This window comes from Talpa europaea (assembly GCF_964194135.1).
Source record: "Talpa europaea genome assembly, chromosome: 9".
NCBI lineage: Eukaryota > Metazoa > Chordata > Mammalia > Eulipotyphla > Talpidae > Talpa > Talpa europaea.
Genome location: NC_140076.1, coordinates 105,512,502 through 105,533,908, shown reverse-complemented (window position 1 = coordinate 105,533,908; position 21,407 = coordinate 105,512,502). Strand labels below are relative to the sequence as shown.

Sequence of the window (21,407 nt, the reverse complement as noted above, 5' to 3'; positions counted from 1 at the left end):
TAGTGAAATGTTCTTAGTGTCTGTCTCTCCCATTATTTCTGCTCATTTAGTTCCTTCCAGCTGGAGTTCTGAGCATCCATTAGGACTCTGTGAAAGCATTTCCTAAGCAAAACCAGTGACTCTGCCCAGCTTTCTTAGAGCACTGAATTACAGACTATCCAATTTTCTATTGCAGAAAGAAAAGTTCAGAGACTTGTAATTACTTTGAGATAAATATGATGCTATATATATTCTTAAGTTTCCCCATGTGCATAGCTAGTTCCCTTCTAGACAGATAGGTCTTATTTGTGAATAGTTTAAAAAACTAAGAAAAAAGGTATTTTCAACCTGCTATGTAGTATGCCATCACATTAGGGGTTACCACTTTGATGGGTGAATTTGTAGGGGGACATACAATCCAGTCTCTGGCAGTTATCTGCATTCACTGAAAATTTTATTTATACAGTACAAGAAGTTGCTTACTGAAGATGGACAGAAAATAGGAACCTTTGAGCGATTTATTTCTGGTTCCATGGCTGGAGCAACTGCACAGACTTTTATTTATCCCATGGAGGTAAGTACCATAGAGAATATGACAGCGTTAGTGATGTTTGTACTAATTATCAATTGCTGTGTAATAAGTTACCACAAAATTAGCAGTTTAAAACAATATGCATTTATTATCTCACAATTTCTGTGGATCAGAAATCCAGGAATGACTTGGTTGGGTGAGTGCCTCTAGGTCATATCCCACTGTCAGGATGTTTACTAGGGCTGAAGTCACTGCAAGATTCACCTGGGAATGGGTCTGCTTCCAAGCTCACTTACTAATTTGTTGCATGGCAGTTGGTCAGAGCATCAGTTCCTTATCACACAGGCCTCTCCATAGGCTGCTTGTTATCTCCGCAACATCGTTACCTGGTTTCTCCAAGTCAGTAATCTGAGAAAGAGAACACAAGTGAGTCTCCCAGATGAAAGCTGCAATCTTTCATCATTTCTGTTGTTTTCTGTTGGTCTAGCCCTGGAAGGGATGGGGCTACACAAGGTGTGACTACAGGAGGCATGGATAGTTAAAGGCCATCTTGGAGGCTGGCTTCCAAAGTGTCAATAAGAATTGCAGTACCCATTCCATTCTGCCCCAAAGAGTTTTTCTTTAGAAATTTAAATTTCTAGAAATTTCATAATGGAGCCTCAGGATTTGATTAGATCATAGTTCTCTTAACTTGGCCCCCTCTCTTAGAGCACAGGTTGACAGACCATGTACCTGTAGACTGTCTTGTACAGCTCTTGAATTAAGAATGGTTTATACAATTTAAAAATGTGGTTAAAAATCCAGAAAAACTAAGAATATGCAACAGGCCTATAAAGAGCTATTGTATACTATCTGACCATTGCAGAAAAAAATGTGCCAACTCCTCTTTTAGAGCAAAAATAATACTGTAGGTGTGGATATTTTCACTGATAACGAAGGGTTTTTCAATAACTGATTAGCAAGATATGCCCTTAATTTTCACCTTTATGGTATTTAAAGGTAACGTCCTTTGTACACTTAAAATCATTGTTTATATTACCTCATATATCCTTTAAGAAATACCTTAATTCAAACTTAGTCCTCCTTTTATTATCCTACATCTCAGTTAATTAACACCACTTTACCTTTTCCTTCTGTCTTCCATCCTATGTTCCAACTTAAAAACACTGGAATCATCCTTCTTACAACCATTTCCCTCACTCCCATATCTTGTCAGTCACCACTCAGTTCAATAGATTATTTTCTCTCTATTTCTCTGCCACTATCCTCTTTCAGATCCTCTTGGTAATAAATAGGTTCTTTTGGCTCTGGTGTAAGCCCCTCAATAGAAATAATGTGTGAGGGAGAACACATGGACCGATTGGACTGTCACTTGGGTGGCAATATGTCCTCTGTAAAGTTACTTCTTTTAAACTGCATGATGAAAGAGTTAATATGAGCAATAATATTTTGTTGTACCTCATAACCAGGTTTTGAAAACCAGGCTGGCTGTAGGTAAAACTGGACAGTATTCTGGACTATTCCATTGTGCCAAGAAGATTTTGAAACATGAAGGCATGGGGGCTTTTTACAAAGGTTATATCCCCAATTTATTAGGCATCATACCTTATGCAGGTATAGATCTTGCTGTCTATGAGGTGAGTTTATATCTTTTGAATCTGAAATGTCGTAAAGTAGTTCTTATTATAATTTGACTTTAAAGAAGTACATGTATGCCAGGCAACAACAGTCTGTAGCCAAAAGTAGATGCAAGGGTGTGTTATTTGCTCTATCTTTTCAAGTACCCAGAATATGAGACTTTATATGTTTATATGTTTGTGGTCATTTTTGTATTAGATTTCCCTGGGAATTATTTTTATTTATGAAGAGGGTGGACTTATATTAAAACACAGTTATTCAGCTTAGATGGTACTAGGGTTTTTGTTTGCTTGCTTGTTTGTTTGGAGGGGAGAGAAAAGAAGCAAAAATTTGGTATCATAGTCTCATTTCCTTGAGTCACTAGAATTTGGTATTACCAACCAAGAGACTGATAAGGGTAGCAGTCTCTAGATCCAGCGTCTAAGCCAGTGACTTGCACATAGTGTGCAGTCAATAAATGTTTATCAGATTCATAAAGTATTAAATGACTTAAATAGCAAAGTTGATCCAAGATTTGTATTCTGAGTAGTCTCTTTAAAACAAAGAATAAATCTGTGCCTCATTTTCTCTTTTTATCCTTTTGGGACTCCCATAGTATATATGTTGTCTCATCTGATGTCCCATAAAGCTCTCAGATTATCATTATTTTATGTACTTTCACTTTTTGCTTTTGTGCTTCTATAATTTTGTCCTGTTTTAACTTACTGAGATTTTTATTTCTGTCATTTCAAGTCTGTGGTCAAATCCCCATCTAATCAGTTTTTCAGTTCACTTATTATAGTCTTTACCTCCAGAATTTTTGTTTGATTCTTAAGTCATAGTTTCTGTGGCTTTGTTAACATTCTCATTCTGTTCATCATTTTCCTGATTTCATTTAGCTGCTATGGTCTCTTTTAAGTACGTTTATGTTGGTCATTTTGAATTTTCTGTCTGAAAATTCATATACATTCCATTACTTTCGAGTTGTATTCTTCAGGTTTAATTTGCTCCTTTGATTGGCCATGCTTCCTTGTTTCTTTGTATGACTTATTTTCTGTTTGGACTTTGGCATTTGGAAAACTAGCCACGTCTCCCTCTCTTTGTGATCTGGTTCCATTCACGGAGGAATTTCACCTGTCAGCCCTGCTAGAGATTCTAGATCTTCAGACTTTTCCTCTGGCTGCATCCTCTCCGGGCATGTATGTAATCTCCTGCATGTCAGTTGCTACTCCTTGTCTGTGGTAGAGCAACTCTAGTGTTGTAGAATACAGAGGTATCAGAGCTCCCTCTACTGTCTGTTGTACTGCAGACTTTGGCGCTAGACCAAGTTGCATTGATCATCTTTATTCTCAGAGAGCCTCCAACCTAGTGCTGCTTTCCTTCCAGTGCTTAGATTTAAGTAAGATGGAAACCAGTCCTTGGACAGCCCCAGGAAGAGTTAGGATATTGTGCTTATGTTTCACTCTTTTTACCTTCCCAAGGAGAAGTTGGGAGTTGCCAGTTTTCTTCCGGTTGTGTTACAGGGGTTGAAGGAGGGACTCTGGATAAGGAGTGCTATGCCTTTCCTAATGGACTTTGAGGTAGTTGACTTCATTCTTAGCTGGGGTGTAGGAATCTCTTGTTTCCTGAATTTGTCGCAGAGGTTTATATATTTTTGTTGTATTACTGTCTCCATTGGGGAAGAAGAATCTGGAATTTTCCATTGCGCCATTTTGCTGGTGTCACTGCTCTTTGGACTGAGTTTTGAACAATGAAAAAGTGCAGATTTAAAAAAAAAAGGTTCAGAGATTGGGGGAGAGTGGTGGCAGAGTGATTTGTATGTGCAAAAACATGGAAGTAGTATAGAGAGAGAGCATGGGAATTTAGGACACTACAAGTACTTCTGGTTTATGGTAAGATTTGACAGTGTTAGTTGTTGAGGCTAGAAAATTACTTTAGGTTGTGATCCTGAAAAGCTATGTATGCTAGATTGAGGCTGCTTTTCTAAAGATGGCAGACAGCTGTTAAAGGACAAACAGGTGAAGGCCATACTCATGGATACATGAGGATGGGGAGATTGCAAAAACTTAGGTAAGGTAAAGGCTAAATTGAATTTATCAGGCAAATTATGGAGTTACTGGTGACTATCAAAGAGTAACCTTAATGGAATGGTTTTGAAAATCAGTGCAATGAGGAGTCAATATCAAATAAAGGATCAGTAAGGAAGGCAAATAATCCTTAGGAAACTTAGTGGAAAGGAAGGAGAAAAACTGAGTAGATGATATGGCAAACCTTGTTGCTAGTGGAGAAACCTTCCTGAAGTGATAGTTTTTTTTTTATTATTTAAAATTTTTTTTTAATAGAGGCATGTTTTTATTTATTTATTTGTTTTGTTTGTTTGTTTATACATGCACTGGGTACAGTCAGAAGCGCGGGAGGGTGAGAGAATCCACCAGAGCCAGAGCGGGGAGCAGAGCAGGCAGAAGGACCGAAGTACACTGCTGAGGGGAGCAGCGGGCGGCAGGAGAGGTCTGCGCGCCATGTGGGACCCTCCTCCGGTGGCCGAGGAGCAGCCGGGGATCGAACCGGTGCCCAGAGGCCGCGGGCAGCTTCGCAACCCAGCGCTCAATCGCTGCTCCACTGGGGAGGCCCAAGTGATAGATTTTTGAGGCTATTTATAAGTTGAAGGTTATAGAACTAGTAAAGAGAGGGAGACAGAATAGATAAAAATTAAGACAATTCAAAAAATAATAAAAATACAGAGACCTGAGGGTCAAGGAATGATAGTAGATTCTAGGAGGTGGAAGAAAATGGATTATGAGACAGATAGTGCGGATTTATAAGGTTTATATGCTTCATAGAGTCTTCAATTGTTTTAAGACTACATTTTCTCATTTCCTCCCTTCCATTCTGATTTTTTTTTTTAAATGTTGCACTGGTTTACAACACTGTATATGACTGAGAGGCATAGGGTCACACCTGCTCAGGTGCTTGTCGCCACATCACACCCACCACCAAGGCACCTAAGTCCTCCATTGCTGTCCATTGTGTCTCCTCTCCACTTTGCTCTCTCCCTCCCCTCTGGTAGCCTCAATTGTCAAATGTCTTAAGTTTTTTTTTTTTTTTTTACTGGTTTTGTTTTGTCTGACCCTTTGTTTTGTTTCCATATATTAGTGAAACCATCTGGTATTTGTTTTCCTCCTTCTGACTTATTTCACTTATACAGTACTCCCATCTAGTTCCATCCATACTGTCCCAAGAGTTCATCTTTTTAATTGCTGATCTTATGCCATTGTGTATCTATACACCAAATCTTCCTCATCTACTGAAGTGTCTTTGAACTGTAAGGTTGTTTCCATAACTTGACTATTGTTAACAGTGCTGCAGTGGACATAGGGGTGCATACTTCCCTTCAAATTAGTGTTTTGCACTCTTTTTAAAGAAAGATTTAATTATTATTTATGCATACAAGAACTGGGGTACAGGCCAGAGGTGCGGGGTGGGGAGTGAGAGTATTCACCAGAGACAGAGTGGGGACAGAACAGGCAGACTGACTGAAATACACTGCTGAGGGGAGCAGTGGGCAAGACAGGAGAGGTCTGCTGCGCCATGTGGGTAGCTCCCTGGCTGGCAGGGGATCGAACTCGTGCTGCAGAGGCTGCAGATAACTTCACAGTGTTGTGCTTAATCTTGTGCCACCAGGGAGGTCCCTGTTTTTGCATTCTTCAACTGAGTACCTACGAGTGCTGGTTCATACAGTAGATCTATTTTTAATAATCTGAGGAAACTCCATATTTTCCATAGGGACTGATCTCTCTACATTCCCACCTATGGGGTGTGAGAGTTCCTTTTTCTCCACATTGTTGGCAACTACTAGTTGTTTCTGGTGTTTTTGATTTGGGCCATTCTCAGAGGTGTGAGATGGCTTTTCATTGTAGTTTTGACTTGTATTTTCCTGATAACAAGTGATGATGAGCATGTTTTCATGTGCCTGTTGGCTATTTGTATGTTTTCTTTGGGGAAATATTTGTATAACTCTTTTGCCCATTTCTTGATTGTGTTCTTTGTTTTCTTTTTGTTGAGTTGTATGAGTTCTTTATGAATCTTGGATATCAGCCCCTAATCAGATGTATGATGTGTAAATGTTTTCTCCCATTCAGTTGGGTGTCTTTTTGTTTGAATGGTAAGCAGTTTCTTTTGCTCTGTCCTGATCTTAATAGCGTAGATAATTTACTTATTTTTATTGAATCACTTCTATTTTCTCATTTCCATGGTTCACAAATGTTTGTCTATAGCCTTCATGGCTTTATTTATTGTCATACTATAATACTAAAGGGTCATCTAAAAATAATAAATTATGGTAAAAAAATAAATGAAAATTAAATAAGACTCTTGAATCTATTTATTCAAATTTATCGGGCTGTTCTTATTATGTAATTATAAAGGCTAATTTGCAGGTAACCTTTTAATTAAAAATATAAGTTGGTTACATAATTATTACCACATTAGTATATATTTTTATATTTAAACTATATTTAAAAAGTAGATAAGTATATATATTTTATACAGTTTCTCTCAACTAATTGCCTTCTAATAGAAATAAGCATGGCCTGGGGATCAGATCAGTACTTGATTTCTTTACCCTAGTTTAAAAAAACCTTTACTGAGACTTATTTTCCACATTTCTAAAATCAGAGGAATAGTTCTGTCTCAGAGCTTTTGTAGGATTAAATGAATGTACAGAATGAGAAATAATTAGTAGTAGTAGGTTATTTTTATTAATGCTGTAGGAAATGTCCTTTAGAGCCTACGTTTGATGTGCTATTGATCTTCACGTCTTTAGGAGAAAATGAACAATCCTTGCAAACCTCACAGTTCTGAATCCCTACCTCTTCACAGAGCTGCAGTTGCCACGGGCAGTGTACCAATGTGGTGGGTCTCTCCTAAGGGTGGGGGAGCTATGAAAATATTCATGTCAGTGCAAGCAGTTATAAAGGTAGTTCTTGATTATTTTTCTCTGGCAGCTCTTGAAATCCTATTGGTTAGATAATTTTGCCAAAGACTCTGTAAACCCCGGAGTTGTGGTGTTGCTGGGATGCGGTGCCTTATCCAGCACCTGCGGTCAGCTGGCCAGCTACCCCTTGGCTTTGGTGAGAACACGCATGCAGGCTCAAGGTGAGTTCTTGATGAAATGAGAACACTGTTAAAAATACTTCATCAATTTCCTGTGTTTTGAACTTTTCAAATTCTATTGAGACAGCAGAGTATGGTTTTAAGAAGTATTTATTAACTTTTTTTGATCTTCCTAAGGAAAATTTTCCTTTAGAAAGTCTTTCCTAATAATGACTTTTCATGAAATTTTAATTCCCCCATACACAGCACATGTACTGTGTGCTCTCTCTACTTTACGAGAAAGTGGTGTTTGCCCATGTTGTGAATGTATGTTTTGAGAATATAGATGGAGGGTCTCCCTGGTGGCCTATGGGTTAAGTCTCAACTCTATCACCTCTAAGCCTGAGTTCAATCCCCGGCCAGGGAGCTAACCCACATATGGGGCAGCATACCTCGCCTGTCTTGCTGCTGCTCCCCTCAGGAGTGTATTTCTGCAAACCCTCCTGTTCTGCTCCCCACTCTGTCTCTGGTGAATCCTCTCACCCTTGCAGCTCTGATCTGTACCCCAGTTCTATGCAAAAATAAAAAAAAAGTATAGATTGATTTGGGTTCAGATCCTTGCCCTAAATCCTTTCAGGTTTTCATTTTCTCATCTGTAAGTGGAAATGAAAACTGTACAGTGTTGTAAGACGATGTGTAAAGCACTTCATATTTGTCAAATTCTTGGTAAAGGGAGATAGGAATTGTTATTATTGCACTAAAGCTTTGGACCGGGATCCTTCCCCACTGTGACACTATTTTTTTGGCTTTGATTATGGGGTGCCCTTCTGGTTCTTTTGCCATGTCACTGATTATTCTCTCTTCCTATTTGCTGACTTTTATTGCTTTTTTTCTCTTCTCTTTTATTGCTTTTTTCTCTTTTCCTGGCCTTTGCTGGCCATCCCTCTAAATAATACAGTGACTGTTCATCTCTATCCCAGGTACCAACCACTCTGCCCCCAACATATATATTTATATTATATATTATATGACATGTAATTAATAAAAGGATAATTACAGTAACAAAAATATTGAATATTAAATTAACAAATATTGAATATTAAATTAACAAATATTGAATATTAAATTAACTTCATTTCTTTTTTTATTTTCTAGCTATGGTAGAAGGAGCCCCACAACTGAACATGGTTGGCCTCTTTCAAAGAATAATTTCCAAAGAAGGAGTAACAGGACTTTACCGAGGCATCACTCCAAACTTCATGAAAGTGATCCCTGCTGTAGGCATCAGTTATGTGACTTATGAAAATATGAAACGAACTTTAGGAGTAACCCAGAAATGAAATGTTGAATTTATTGCTTTAGCATTGATGATTGAAATTTTCAACAATCACTAGCATGACTTTTTCTCTGAGAATTGCAACAAGCCTATGGCTAAGGAAGCTACTTTTTCACAAAAGGAAAGAGTATATCAATGATCACTTCAGATTTTGGATTACACACACATACACAAACAGAAATGTTAAAAATCATAGTTTTGATATTTCGTACAATTTTGGAAAGGTCACAATATTGCTTTTTATTATTTCTTATTAGTCCTTTTTATAAATCTCTTACCTTTGAACAAGAAATCTGAAAAACGTACTGGCTTGAACTAAATTTGTTTCGTGTGGAGCATGGTAAATTGTCCATCTTTATTTTGATTGGTTCAAGTTTATGTGAGTTCCTTTGACTTTCACTGTCTTTTTTTTTTTTTTGAAAACAAAATGATGAGGAGGCCTTGAAAGTTAAATTGTTTTATTTTTGAATGTCTTTCTAGACTTTTAAAAATTTCTTTGTTTGACTGTTTATAAGAAAATCACTGTGCGAAAACATACTTTGTGACTGTCAAATAAGTATAGCATTTATATCTTTATCTTTCTTTAAGCTGAATAAGAATGAAACATAAGTGACAGAATTTCAAGGCATTTGAATGCCTTAATCCGTATCATTTTGTATAAGAAGGAGTAATGAAATATTTATTTCAGTGGACACTACTCCATGCTAACTGTACTATTTCCTGGTTCCTGGGATGGTACCAATTATCAGTATATTACTGTGAAATGACCGATGTAAGGTAAATCATTTGAAGGATTCTGTTTATTCTGTCATTGTGTTAAAAAGCACCAGGAAACAAACCCTTTACTTATGTCAGTTTCTGAGGAGCACTTCCCTTTTCTTTGTCCTTTGATTTCTAATAATTTCTGTTATTAGAGCACTTGAATGAAAACTCAGTGACGTAATAGGTGTTTATTTAAACCTACCTCTTACATCTTCTGAACCAAAGACAAAAGTTGGACTTGTGTCTGTGAACCATACTCTAAAATGTAGTTTTTATTGGGTTGGTTAGTTTGATAAATGTTTGATAAATGTTAGGTAGGTTAGTTTGATAAAAGTTTGATAAATGTTTCCATACTTTATAATGTATCTGATGGGTTTGGGACTCTATCAGTGATTTTTGTACTTTTGAATACATAAGTGACAATGTTAAGTTGGATAATTAGCTTTTTTTTTTACTCAAATTATGGAATAAATACTGCAATTTCAAGCTACTGAAAAACATTGGGAGTTCATTATGAATTTCTCTGCTACTTAACATTTGTAGGAGATGAGTGCGATTTATCTGCACATTTTGTATTTTTTAATAAAATGATCTTGACAAAAGCCTGGAGTTGAAAATAGGTTTTTTTCTGATAGCATATTTCCTTTCTATTTATATTAAAAATGTGCGTCATTTTGAAATGACTTTTTTCCTTATTTAAAAAAGTGTAAGGAAGGTGAAAGAATGCCCATGTCACACGGCTTCTATTATTTACAGTGGTTTAAATCTCATTTTTTTTTAAAGATTTATTTATTTTTATACAAGCATTGGGTACAGTCACAAGCGCGGGAGGGTGAGAGAATTCACCAGAGCCAGAGCGGAGAGCAGAGCAGGCAGACTGACGAAATACACTGTTGAGGGGAGCAGCAGGTGGCAGGAGAGGTCTGCGCGCCATGTGGGACCCTCGCCAGCAGCTGGGGATTGAACCGGCCCTGCAGAGGCTGCAGGCAGCTTTGCAGCCTGGTGCTCAACTGCTGCGCCACCAGGGGAGGCCCCTGAATGTCACTTTTCACATCTGGTTCTGTAAAGTCTTTCTAAATATTTGACCATCCCTGATCAACTACAGTAGCTGTTATATCTGCCACACATTTTTGGCATAAAGTGATGTGTTTTGTAACCTCCAAATTCCACATTTGTCAGTTAGGGGTACTCCCTGGAAGTTCACAGTGCTAAGGAGAATCCCAAATCACAGCATTTCTTGGCACAACTTGGTAGACTAACAGCTTGACCTGACTCTATGAAAACACAAGCTAAGTAAAATGCTGGTAAGTAATGTAAAAATTGTAGTTCAGATTGTAAATACAAAATTTGATTTTGAAATAAAGGACTGCAATTTCACTGAGTATGATCCAGCTCCATCCATGTTGCTGTAAGTGGCATGAGTTTATCTTTTTTGATTGCTGAGTAATATTCCATTGGGTATATATATCACACCTTCTTGATCCAGTCATCTATTTTTGGGCATTTGGGCATACATCCATTGTACAAAAATGAAAAATGATGTAAAAATATATAAAATGAAATAATACTTTAAAAAAGAGACTGAAGAAATATTGCATTCCAAGTGGAGAACCAGGCTGGGGAACCAAGTATCTGCCTTCCTCTGCTCTGAGAAACCCCTTCAGAGAAAGGCTGCCAGATTTCTCTCTTGCTTATTTGTCTTGTACTCCCCTTAACAGAATAAGCTTCGTTACTGTATTTACACGAACTTGTTCTTTGAGCTTTTCATCATCATCGAGTGACATGGCTTCCTTATGCCCAAAAAGGAATTTTGCCCAGCCCTTTTGTTTACCTGGAATTTTTTCTTTTTATTTTTTTGAGAGAAGAGTAATGATATTTGTGGAGGGAGCAACCAGCAGCACAGCGCTCACTGGATGCACCCTTTACCATGGCTCCTCTGCACCCCCTGGCCTGCAGGACAGAGCTGTGCTGATGTCCAGCCTCCCTGCTGGCCCCTCTGAGCACAGGTCACTGAAGACACCTGTTCACGGCCTCTATGGGTATTAGGAGGTGATTTTCTTTCTTTTATTTTTCATCTTAGCAGATACAGGTTGCCTGGTGTCCAAGTCTTACACTCGTGCTTGGCCACAGTCACTACAGCTTCTGGCTGTGAACGCTGAAGTACTCCATGCCTGGCTCAGCTGGCATTTACTCCATAAGCAAGCACATCCCTATTTGTTCTTTTAGCATTTATAAAACATCTATTGTATGCCAGATACTTTCAGAGCCTGAGGACACTGGATCAAACAAAGGCCTCAGCACCTTTCCTAATGGAGATTACCTAGGGCGAGAGATAGACAATAAGTAAAATATGCAATAGACCAGATGATGATAAGAACTGTGTCTTCTTCTATTTCTTTTAACAGTGTTTTATAGTTTTCTTTGTATAGGTCCTTTACCTCTTTTGTTAGATTTATTCCCAAATATTTGATTTTTTTTGTTTCAATAACAAAAGGGATGGTTTTTTTGATTTCTTCTTCTTCAGATTTATTGTTTGTGTATAGGAAGGCTACTGACTTTTGCGTGTTGATTTTGTATCCTGCCACTTTACTGAACTGATTGATGAGTTGAATTAGCTTTTCTGTGGAGTTTTTGGGGTTCTCTATGTATAATATCATATCGTCTGCAAATAGTGATAGTTTGACTTCTTCTTTTCCTATTTGGATTCCTTGGATGTCTTTCTCTTGTCTTATTGCCCTGGCTAGGACTTCCAGTATTATATTGAAAAGCAGTGGTGAGAGTGGACATCCTTGTCTTGTTCCAGATCTTAATGGAATTGCTTTCAGCTTTTCACCATTGAGAATGATACTGGCTGTTGGCTTCTCATAGATGGCCTTTATGATGTTGAGGTATGTTCCTTGTATCCCAAGAATTTCAAGGGCTTTTATCATGAATGGGTGTTGCACTTTGTCGAAAGCTTTCTCAGCATCTATTGATATTATCATATGGTTTTTATATTTCTTTTTGTTGATGTGTTGGATAACGATTGATTTTCGGATGTTAAACCATCCTTGTGTCCCTGGAATGAATCCTACTTGGTCGTGGTGTATTATCTTATGGATACATTGTTGGATTCTGATGGCTAAAATTTTATTGAGGATTTTTGCATCAGTGTTCATTAAGGAGATTGGCCTGTAGCCCCACCAACTGGGAGAACATTTTTGCACCCAACACTAATGATAAAGGACTGATCACAAAAATCTGCAAAGAGCTGATGAGACTCAACAACAACAAAGAAAATAATCCAGTCAAAAAATGGGCAGAAGAGCTAAAAAGAAACTTCTCTGAAGAGGAAATGCAAATGGCCAACAGGCATATGAAAAAATGTTCAACATCACTTGTCATCAGGGAAATGCAAATCAAAACTACCATGAGATACCATCTTACACCAGTGAGAATGGCACATATTAAAAAAACTAGCAACAACAAATGTTGGCGAGGGTGTGGAGAAAAAGGAACTCTTCTGCACTGTTGGTGGGAGTGCAAACTGGTCCAACCACTGTGGAAAGCTGTGTGGAGATTTCTGGACCTACTAAACATAGAGCTTCCATATGATCCAGCAATTCCACTCCTAGGTATTTACCCAAAGGACACAGAAACATCAATTCCAAAGAACACCTGCACCCCTATGTTTATAGCAGCACTGTTTACAATAGCTAAGCTTTGGAAACAACCCAAATGCTCAAAAATAGATGACTGGATCAAGAAGATGTGGTCCATATATACCATGGAATATTACTCAGCATTCAAAAAAGATAAACACATGCAATTTGCAGCAACATGGATGGCGCTGGAAGGGATCATGCTCAGCGAAATAAGCCAAAAAGAAAAAGAAAAATACCGGATGGTCTCACTCATAGCAGGAATCCAGAAAACTTAAGGGACCAGGAAAATGAATAACTATAAGAAAGTGAAAATCAAAATCAACAAAAAACTATGAACCAGAGACACTTTTAGGGGGGCGGGGGCGGGAGGGGAGGGAATGGGGTCAGAATGGGGGGGCTGCAATTGTATGGGGAATATAACAATAAAATTAAAAAAAAAAAAAAAAGAACTGAAGGCAGTGCTGGGCCTCAGGTCGTGTTTGATAAAGTCTAGCTGAGAAGGTGCTGAGTAAGGACAGAAGGGGGAGTGGGAAAGAGGCCAGATTGCTGTCTGAGAAGGGCAATTTAGGCAGAGGGGATGCTGAGAAAGGTTGCAGGTGGAGGAATTTCAAGGAAGTCAGGGCTGCTGGGGAGGAGGGAGCCAGAGGAGGGTTGCAAGTGATGGAGCTGAAAAGGGCTAGAGGGACCCACAGAGCCAGTGTTGCCACTTCTGTCTCCAGCTCTGCAGTAGCAGCAGGACCCAGGTATGTACCCAAGATTGATCTGTCTCTCCTCTGGGGCTGGGTGTTTCATCATTGGCAGCGTCATCGTTAAACACCGCAGTTTCTGGCAACCCATCATTTCTATCACACTCAGCGGTTTCTCTGCTGCTTGCTCTATTCCCCTGAGTACCATGCTATTGGCTACTCCGCCTCTCCCTCTCTCTGCAGGGAGAGTTTTGATTTTTAAATAGAGATATGAACTTAGAAACCTTAAAATGTTCCTAGACATTTTTCTAAAAATGACAAATTTCGTCTTAGCCAACAAGGTGATTGTGTCCTCATTTTTTCCTTTGATCACCTGCATCTGCCCAGGATTTGTTTGGTTTTAATTCTTACAAATTATACAATATTGGAAACCATCTTTTTATTTCGTTTTAGTTTTTGTTAGTTGATACTGTCTGTTGAGAATTCACTTCCACAGTCAAGATAACAGTAACAGAGGAGTTGTATTTTGTTACCCCATAATGCAGTGATTTCAAAACATTTTAAAGTACTCTTTCAATTCTAAACTTATTTTAGACCCTTGGTATTTGCTAATGGGTCATGATGCCAAAAGTTTCCACTTGTCTTTTTCACACACCTTCTCCAGCACAGTCACAACTACGGGTTCAGAAGGATTAGCCTAAATTCCAGAAACTATAATCCGTGTCACCTGCAGATAAACATCACTCCATCTCCAGGGAGGTTCCCACATGAAAATCAGTGCAATTGTTAGGGGGAAAAGGATGTCCTAAAGCTAATTCCATACAGGCGTTGTGGACTCCACCCCCACCCCAGGCCAAAGCCAAAGACACTGGGAACTCTAAATCCCATCACCATCAAAGGGAAGGTGGCTGGGACCTGAGGGTGGGGTTAAGCAGCCAGGTTTGGTATAAAGCCAGACACGTTGGGCTTTGGAGGGGCCCCCCATTTTGGCTCTCGGCCAGCTTGCAGCGTTCAGGCCAGCTCTGAGAGTGCCTTTGGATTTCCAGGTCAGCGGATCGGGTAGGACGCATTAAAGACTTTATTTCCCTATTTTCTCCCTGAGTTGTACATTTCCTTAATTCCCTTTCCCTTGTAAATAAACCTTTTATTAACCTTTGGTGTGTGCCTGTAGTGGAGTATTAATAAGTCCCTTTTAAGCATGCGGGTGAGGACCCACAGCCAGGCAACCCGTTTTACATCGGGGTTGCCCTATAACAGTTTGGCACCCAATGTGGTTACCAAGCTTCACCTGTGGTTGACCAGCCCAAAGTAATTTTTCTTGCGTTGGTCACCATAAAGCACACTAGGTCTGCAGGACTCACAGTTGCCCTATAACACATTTGGAAACTGCAAAAACAATGACATTTAAAATTTTTCTTTAAATCAACTTAAATCCAACTGGAAATCTTACATCACCCAGATATGGCAGTGAGCTGGGGTCTTGGTGCCTCTGGACACTGGTCATGTCCCACCAATCATTGCTAAGGGGTGTGATATTGTGACTTATAAATATATATAAATATATACATATATCTGTATTTGATTATGCAGATGACTAAAGCACATTTCTAATATATTTCTGGCTCTCATTCCACAGTTCCTGGCTCACAGATCCCCCAAAACTTGGGATTTCCTCAGTGTTGAGAGTTATAATGATGTCTTGTTATTCTAAACAGTTTTATGTGAATGAAGTAACTTTTGGGAGGTTGGTTGTCAGGAGAATCAACCATGTGATTAGAGGCTTGGAACTTCAGATACACCCTCCAGACCTCTGGGGAGGGCAGAGGCCTGGAGGTGGAGTGAAATTTGACCACGGGCCAATTGCCAATGGCCAATAATTTAGTCAATCATGCCTCCATAAAAGTAATGAAGCCTCCGTAAAAATCCAAAAGGAGGAACTTTGGAGAGCTTCTGGGTTGGTGGACATGTGAAGAGAATTTGGGGGAGAATGGTGTTCCTAGGAAGGGAATGGAAACTCCTTACCCTTCCCTCAGAGCTGATGCATCTCTCCCAAACTGTTTCTGAAAACTTATTGTAATAAATTGGTGATCTAGTGAGGCAATTGGCTTTCTGAGTTCTATTAATTAAACTAAGGAGAAGGCCCAGGAACCTCTCCTGATTTCTACAGCCAGTCGGTCAGAAGGACAGGGTGCAGCCTGGGCTTATAAATACTACCTCTGAAGTGGAAGGTGGTCTCTGTGGCCCAAACACCAGACTCCTATTGTGAGTGATTGTCCTTGAGCCCCATCTGCCACAAGATGGCAGACTTCTCCCAGGGCTGCAGCTGCAGGCGCTCGCCTCTTAGCTCAGAGCTCCTGCTCCCTTTGCCTGGATCTGGAAAATCACTGCGTTGCCTGGGGCCAGATTTAGAATTCTTACACAAACCATCACTACCTTGTTTAGAGGAATGAAGGTAGGGCTGCCTGTTACCCTTCCAGGAGAGAAGATGTCAAAGAAGGTCCTTTATATGTAACCCTGAAGAGAAAGGCTTGTTTTCCTGAGGACACATTTTAAACAATTTTTCAAAAATAGAAAAACTCCACGTTTTACAAATCAAATTAGAAATGATTGAAAATTACCAGTCTTGTACTTGTGTATGTTATAGTTAAGTATTAAGATATGAACAGTATGTCCAGAGAAGATATTTTGGGATATTTGTTTTCACAGTATGAGGAATATTTTTTCATTTGCTTAAATTATTTTGAGAAGTATACTAATAATTCAAGCTTGAAGTAGAAGAGTGGCAAAATAGGCCTAAAAATAAAGCAAACAAATAAAATGTGCCACAAAATTTAGTAAACTCCACTCTCAGGGACTTTTTTTTTTTTTTTTACAAGAGGTGGTTTTTGTAACTTGTGTAGTATTCTGACATGTTTTAAGAGAAATATAATTTAGGTTTCAGGTTAAAATAAGCTCACTCTGGTATATTCCTGGAATAATAAAGCATCAGCAGAAGAATTTAAAAGGAAAATCAGGCAACTCAATATTTTTGGATTAATCCGGAGTCCTTTAATGCCAGGAAATAGGTTTTTTAATGCTGATTTTTATTTCATTGCTAGCCAATTGCATAAGTACACATATTTGCTCAATATAAGATTATGGCATCCAAGGTAATTTTTTTTAAAAACTTTATTCCAATACATTTTATTTATTTATTTTTTTAAAGATTTATTTATTTATTGTACAAGCACTGGGTACAGTCAGCAGCGCGGGAGGGTGAGAGAATTCCCCAGAGCCAGAGTGGGGAACAGAACAGGCAGACTGACGAAACACACTGCTGAGGGGAGCAGCGGGCAGCAGGAGAGGTCTGCGTGCCATGTGGGACCCTCCCCCGGGGGCCCGGGGATGGAACAGGTGCTGCAGAGGCTGCGGGCAGCTTCCCAGCCTAGCACTCAACCACTGAGCCACGATGGGAAGCCCCAAGATAATTTTTTGAGATATAAGACAGCAAATGCTTTATGGCACAGATCTTAACTAACTTATAAATTCAATCAGAGAAAAATAGAACTGAAACGGGAAGAGGAATGTTAGCTCTGATGTGACAATGACCCCTCGCTCGGCTCACCAGCTGCTAATTGCTTTCCCAACTTCCTCAGGTAACAGGAACTGAAAAGGGGGCTTGGCCTCACCTGCTCTGCTTTTCTCTCTCTTCCTCGCTCTCATCACCAATCCTGGGGTGTTTTTTGAGCAACATTCCCACTGGTCTCCTTCCCTTGCTTGTTAACTCAGCCTGAAGCTGTCGCCCAGCAAGAAGCCTGTTTACCCAAGTGCTTGGGAGGAAAAGGCTCAGACATTGAAACAGAAAATCACAGTGATGAAACTGGCTTCACGAAGTAGTTAAACTCTTTCCACCCTGCTTAGATGAGTTTTTCAGCTCAATTCCCTCAAAATTCATAAAATCACTGTGCTTGAAAAGACAACACAGAGAGGGTCTCGAGCTGATATCTCTGAGATATCCTGCTGATATTCTAGCCATTTTTTCCCACCAGGGGAAAGATTTTCTTGCCAAATCATCAATATTTAAAGTGAATGAAAAGAGATACAAATCAGAAAGAAAAGATTGTAAAAGTCAAGAGTGGAATTATAAGGCTCATATAAATATAGCATATGGATATAGCTTCCCAGTCGTATTATTTATTTTAATTCTTTGGGGGTGTGATTTCTGATACGAACTCTACTTGACACTTAGACACTGAGTGATGGGAATACTTTCCAGCAGGTCTCTCTCTGTCTTAAAACCCTAAACATAGTGATTTGAAAACTTGGCAGTACTTGAGAACTACCTGGGTGGGAACCAGTAGGGGCTTTTGAAATCCTGAGGCCATACCCCAGACCAATGAAATAAGAATTTCTGGGGTGAGGGGAGAGACATAGGCACCAGTAATTTTCAAGGACTCTCCCCAAATAGCCTCCCGCCCCTCACCCCCAGGTGATTCCAATGTGCAGCCAAAGTTCAGAACCACTGCAGACTGATCTCCTGACCACTGTGTGTCAATGATGTTATTAATGTCTGAGATGAAAAGACTATAAAAAGGACCTCACTCTCCAGCCCCCTCCTACCTAGAGGAGATCAGGAGGGTGGGTTGAAGGATTTGTTGACAGATTAGGTAGAGGTTTAAAAGAAATTGTCCAGTCAAGGATGACTCAAATTTTGCCCCAAGAAAGATATGGGCCTGCAAGAATACCAGGACAGGTGGCGTGAGTGGGGAGGTGGAGAACTGGGTTTGGGATAATATGAAATTTGAGAAGCTTGTGAGATGTCTGAAATATCCAAGGCAAACATTCAGGAAGGAGTTTTGGAATTTAGGGGAGCGGTCTAGACCATCCACATCCACTTGGGAGTCAGGGGCACCTGGATGGTATTGAAAGCTGGGAGATCAGGTGATTGTCCACGGAGGGAGCTCTGATCACAGATAAGGAGATAAGGGGTGATGCCTGCTAGCCTGGCACACCCTTTTGTAAGACATCAGAGAGAGGGCAGGGAAGCAGCATGGCTGATGAGGAGGGACAGTCGTGAGTTAAGAGGAAATCCTGGATCACGGGGTATGCTGAGAGGCACTTAAGGTAGGGGGAGGACTGAGCCTCATTGGCTTTCCCTCCAGGGCAGTGACCAGCTGCAAAGCACACAGATAAGCATATTGCTTGATTTGCCCAGGACTTACCTTGTCAGGTGCTGTGAAAGCCCAAAAGGTAAAGGAAGTTGCAGATAACAGAGGGAATTTTTGAAAACAGGACCATGGAATCCAAGTAGAGTAAGGGAGACAGGAGGAGACTGATGTATAAAGAAGGATTTGCATTCAGGGGCCAGAGATCCTGAAGGATTGAAGAACAGGGGTGGTGGGAGTGATTGGTAAATAAATTGGGAGGAGAGCGCTTAAGCCAGATAGAAACATTGATTGTAAATTGGATAGAGACTGAGGAGGTGACAATTTCTAGTTACCCATCTACTTAAAGTCTTTAATAAATGAAGGGGAGTGAGGAAGAAATTGGGGAAAACCTGTTGATGACCAGGAGACTAAAGGATCAGATGGCGGGCCCTGGGGGGAGCAGGGGTGTAATAAGCGGACCCAAGGCACATGAATAAAATGTGATCTAAGAAAAATGACGTCTGCCCTGTGTGCCTCCAGAATGAGGCAGAATAAAGCAGAGGTGGGGTTTTGTGACTGGGAGGTAGAATATTTGCACCAAGCTGTGCCTTTTCTCTGGAATGGGAGCTTGCCAGGAGGTGGGTGTGATGGGGGGGGGGGCAGGTACCTGAGTGCTGTGCATTGAGATTCCACCCTGAATTCTTGATGTACCATTTCCCCCAAATGAAGGGGGAGCCCTCCCTGGAGCTGGGGGAGTTGTTTGGTGTTTTGAACAGGAATTTTCCCTTCTCCATTGCTTGCCAGGCAATAAAGTTCTTGGTCTGTTAAACCAAACCTGCTTTCAGAATTTTTGGTTTTCAGTCCTGTCGCAAGTGGGATTAATTAGTCGGAAGTTGGCTCTCAAAGAGCATTTTATTCCTATATTGGTCACACACACACTTAAGTTCATACAGGCAAGCCAACCCCAAGTTCCCAAAGTAACTTTTCAAATTTATTTTGTGTAATTCTTACATCATTTTTCATTTTTGCACAATGTATGCATTTTCATTGGTTGTATTCCTCATACAATTCCCACCCCTCTTATTTTGACCCTAATCTCTCTTCTCCTCCCCCCCTCCTCCGTAGTGTGTCTCTGGCTTATAGTTGCTTGTTGCTTGTTGATTTTTCTTTATTATAATTAGTCTTTTTCCTGGTCCCTTATTTAGGTTTTCTAAATTCCTGCTATGAGTGAGACCATCCGGTATTTTTCTTTTTCTTTTTCTTTCTGGCTTATTTCGCTGAGCATGATCCCTTCCAGCTCCATCCATGTTGCTGCAAATTGCATGAGTTTATCTTTTTTGAATGCTGAGTAATATGCCATTGTGTATATGGACTACATCTTCTTGATCCAGTTATCTATTTTTGGGCATTTGGGTTGTTTCCAAAGCTTAGCTATAATAAATAGTGCTGCTATAATCATAGGGGTGCAGGTGCCCTTTTGAATTAATGTTTCTGTGTCCTTTGGGTAGATACCTAGGAGTGGAATTGCTGGATCATATGGAAGCTCCATTTTCAGCAGGTTGAGGAATCTCCACACAGCTTTCCATAGTGGTTGGACCAGTTTGCACTCCCACCAGCAGTGCTGGATAGTTCCTTTTTCTCCACACCCTCGCCAACATTTGTTGTTGCTATTTTTTTTTTTTTTATGTGCCATTCTTACTGGTGTAAGATGGTATCTCATTGTAGTTTTGATTTACATTTCCCTGATTACAATTGATGTTGAACACTGAAGACAGTAGCCATGACGTGTCTTAGCCAGGTCTTCCACCTAGGTAGGAGTCCTCCGGCCATGGAAGTCTCTAGGCTCAAGGGCCTGCAATCCAGATGGTCACGCAGGGTGTTGAGCTGATAGGCAGCTTGTGCCACTGTCAGGGAGCAGGCCGCTGGTTCGTGCCAACCGGGGAGTGAGAAGTGAGGAGAGGTTTCGGCTGGAGAGCGAGTCTGAGTCCAAGGGAGGCAGCAAGCTGGACTCTGGAAGAGTAGCCTTCAGCAAATCCTTCGCTCTGAGCCAGTTTTTTTAGTTTGCTCTGAGTCTGCTTCAGGTATCCGCTCCTTTTATACCTTCTTATCAGGTTTAGGCTCAGACACCATCTGCTTTATCAGTCTAACACTCAGTATGTGGCCTCAGCTACTTTCACTCACAGTGCTCGCAGGCACCTTAATATTTTTCATTTTACTTGTAAGCTTTGTTACAAATCCCCAGGCAAATGGACCCACACTTTTAGGGGGTGCAGGAATGCTTGTGGGGGGAATGGTCTAGAAGTTGAAGCAGACAGTGAAAGCACACATAGCCCACCTCCTGCCCTGCAGAGGGTAGGGGTCCTCACAGGAAAGCAAGGCTCTAGAAGGGAGGAGAGGCTGGGAGGGGCTGGGTGAAGTTCCATCCTGGAGGGACAGTAAGTTCAAATTGAATCGTCCATCCATGTTACTAAGAAGGTATGGGGCCCCCAGAATAAGCCTTGTGTGAGTGTGGAAGAACCTGGAAGTTTCTACCTCCCAGTCACAAGACCCATCCTCTGTTTTATTCTGCCCCTCATTCTTGGGGCACAGAGAGAAATAATGGGATGGACAAGAAGCAGGGGCTGGGAGAATCCT

General features: G+C 40.3%; 1 protein-coding gene across 1 annotated transcript in view; it reads left to right on the top strand.

Annotated features, from left to right (window-relative positions):
• The window catches only part of SLC25A24 (solute carrier family 25 member 24), a gene marked incomplete at both ends in the record, with an annotated part of 33,928 nt that extends 25,369 nt beyond the window's left edge, over window positions 1-8,559 (top strand). Inside the window, 4 exons of the mRNA XM_084242234.1 lie at window positions 446-553; window positions 1,981-2,148; window positions 7,132-7,282; window positions 8,375-8,559. Of these exons, the coding sequence (XP_084098360.1) occupies window positions 446-553; window positions 1,981-2,148; window positions 7,132-7,282; window positions 8,375-8,559 (612 nt within the window). The remainder of the gene's footprint in view (window positions 1-445; window positions 554-1,980; window positions 2,149-7,131; window positions 7,283-8,374) is intronic.
• Between the last annotated feature and the right edge of the window lie 12,848 nt (window positions 8,560-21,407).